Source organism: Sinocyclocheilus anshuiensis, unplaced genomic scaffold (assembly GCF_001515605.1).
Source record: "Sinocyclocheilus anshuiensis isolate Anshui unplaced genomic scaffold, SAMN03320099.WGS_v1.1 scaffold952, whole genome shotgun sequence".
Lineage (NCBI taxonomy): Eukaryota > Metazoa > Chordata > Actinopteri > Cypriniformes > Cyprinidae > Sinocyclocheilus > Sinocyclocheilus anshuiensis.
The window spans coordinates 1,269,122-1,271,655 of NW_015552656.1; the positions used below are offsets into that span (position 1 = coordinate 1,269,122).

The 2,534-nt window shown below is 39.9% G+C and overlaps 1 protein-coding gene across 1 annotated transcript in view; it reads left to right on the forward strand.

Annotated features, from left to right (window-relative positions):
- Positions 1 to 2,534, forward strand: part of LOC107667243 (ciliary neurotrophic factor receptor subunit alpha-like) — a gene marked incomplete at its 3' end in the record, with an annotated part of 139,834 nt that overhangs the window by 132,608 nt on the left and 4,692 nt on the right. Inside the window, exon 4 of the mRNA XM_016458865.1 lies at positions 2,351 to 2,468. Within this exon, the coding sequence (XP_016314351.1) occupies positions 2,351 to 2,468 (118 nt within the window). The remainder of the gene's footprint in view (positions 1 to 2,350; positions 2,469 to 2,534) is intronic.

The window sequence follows — 2,534 nt, forward strand, 5'->3', positions numbered from 1 at the left end:
ATTAAATTAAATTAAATTAAATTAAATTAAATTAAATTAAGTTAAGTTAAGTTAAGTTAAGTTAAGTTAAATTAAATTAAACCTCTATAACCCAGATGTTCCTTTGTGAGATTCACCCTCCTAACTAAGCAATTTGAATAACTTTCCCATTCGTTTCATTCAATGCTAGTGTGATCAAAATGGCTTAAGTGACACTTTTGTTTAGCTTCTCCACATCTCCGGCTGACGCTGTTCCTTTGGCACCGGTAGCTTAGATGAAATCACTCGTAAGGAAGAACGCTGAGATATGTCTTTTGTCACTTCAACAACATTCTGTCCTACAAAAAAAGGGGGGAAAGAAAGAAAAAAAAAACATAAAGGAAACAATAGAGGTGTTGCTAGGTTGCAAATTCTCTCCGAAAAGCAACCTTCTTTTGTTTTTTCGCTTCTTTAGAGAATGTCTTTGAGATCTTCCACTGTGCGGATGGCCATGCACTTTCTTTTGGGAAGGGTGGGGAAGTGAAAGGGGAGGGTTCCGGGGTTGTTAGTAGCCGGGGATGAGGGTCCGTGAGCTGTCAGTGTGCCCATTTGGCCTGAGGGTGAGGAAGGCCTCCTGCAGGCACAACTCTATGGAGGAATGCACCTCCTGAGGAGAAGCTGTCTAAGCTCTGAGCTTGCGGCTCACGGATGGAATGTCAGGTCAAACGCATCGTGCTCCGGACTCCTCCTCTCCTCTCCTCTCCTCTAACAAGTCTTCTCCTATCTCCTGCATTCATGTTTCCCCACACAGTTAATTTCATCTCACTGTTTTGGTCTAGCAATGAAGTATGCAACACCAGTCTGTTAATGTGTGGTTTGCAGTTACTCATTTTTTGATCAGTATTCTTGTTTATTTCTTAACAGAAGAGTAAAACTGCATTGGATTGATAATTGATTCTTCATTGCTGAGTAATGAATAGAACAAGATGTTTCCCCAAAGTAACAGCAGGGTGATTTTTCAAAAAAAAGCTAAATAAAAGGATAGTGTTTTCACAGCAGGCTATTTCAATAATTACATTCTGCTGTAAAATAAAATAAAATGAAATGAAATTAATTAAATTTATTAGGCTTAAAAATGTGGAGGGGTCAGTTGAGAGGTTATTGAAGGAGGGATTATTAGGTTATATTTGTTTCTACACTTCAGAAAATAATATTCTTTATAGTAAAATATTTTTTTATAATTAAAAAAATCTACAAATTATTTATTTACATGTTGAGGCTTGTTTTTTGATCATTTCTAGAATCATCTAGAATCATCTTTTTTCCCACTTGTTTATTTGTAAACCGCACTGCAAAATAAAATAAAATTAAATAAAATAAACAAATAAAAATAAACAAATAAAATAAAATAAAATAAAAGTTGTGGTGACAAAATCTGGTTGCAAGGGTGTTCTTGGTGATTGTTAGGTTGTTGAAACATGGGTTGCCAGGGTATTCAGGGTGGTTGCTGATTGGTCTTAAATTCCCGACACTCAAGTTTTATTCTGTATATTTGGCTGTATATATGATTTTTTTTTTCGTCTGTTTTATTGTCCACCAAGTTGATTGTTTAAAGTAACAGTACATAATTTGTGGTGTTATTTATGTCAATTTACACAAAAAGGGAGAAAGTTTCACATAGGTTAGGTTATTTGCCATAGTAATGGTGTTTACCTTAGCAATCACCACGAAATGGCTTAACGTCACTTTCAAATGTTCTTTAGTCTGTGCCTTTTATATCAGGCCTTAAGAACATCGCAAGTTCCCACAAGTGCACAGATACTTTGGCGAAATCTCCATCAAAAATCTCAAAGCCTATTTCATCGCAATAACGTAAGGAAAGAACGTGTGTAAGCTGGTAGTTTAGTGCAATCAGAGCTCAAAGGGGAGCCCAGAGGTGAGCTTTTGAAGCGGTTTTGTTTCTTGCGGGCTCTAGTTTGTCAGGCCCCCGGGGGCCGATGGAGATGAGGAAGGAGAAGGCGGCGCTCGGCAGCCAACGGAGCTTAAATCACTCTCCATTTCACACACAGGAACACATGGGAAGGAGTAATATTATGCGTAACCCTGGCAACCGGTCCAAGTCATCAGTTTCAATTCTGGCAGCGGTAGGCACGGTCCAGTGGCGCTGTAAGAAAGGACCCTAATCTGGAAGGAGGGCATGGGCGGTTATTACATTTCCTTTCCCACTTGATGCGTGGAATGGGGAGGCTCAAGGGGTTATGCGGCCACGGAAGCAGGGGATATCGTTAAAAAAAAGCCTCCTGGGGTTTGTATTTTGGGCCGCTGATGGATTTCCGAAAGGTGTTGTTGCTGACAAAGTACTTACATTTCCACCCTTCTGCTTTCTTCACAGTTCCTCCGAAGGAACCGCAGGTGACGTGTCGATCAAACACCTATCCCAAAGGCTTCTACTGCAGTTGGCACCTTCAGCATCCCACCTACATCCCTACAGACTTCGAAGTCGATGTCCAGTAAGTTTACTTGTCTGCTTTTCTCTTCATTTGCAACTCCATCTGTCAAGTCTCGCTTCCCGCTCT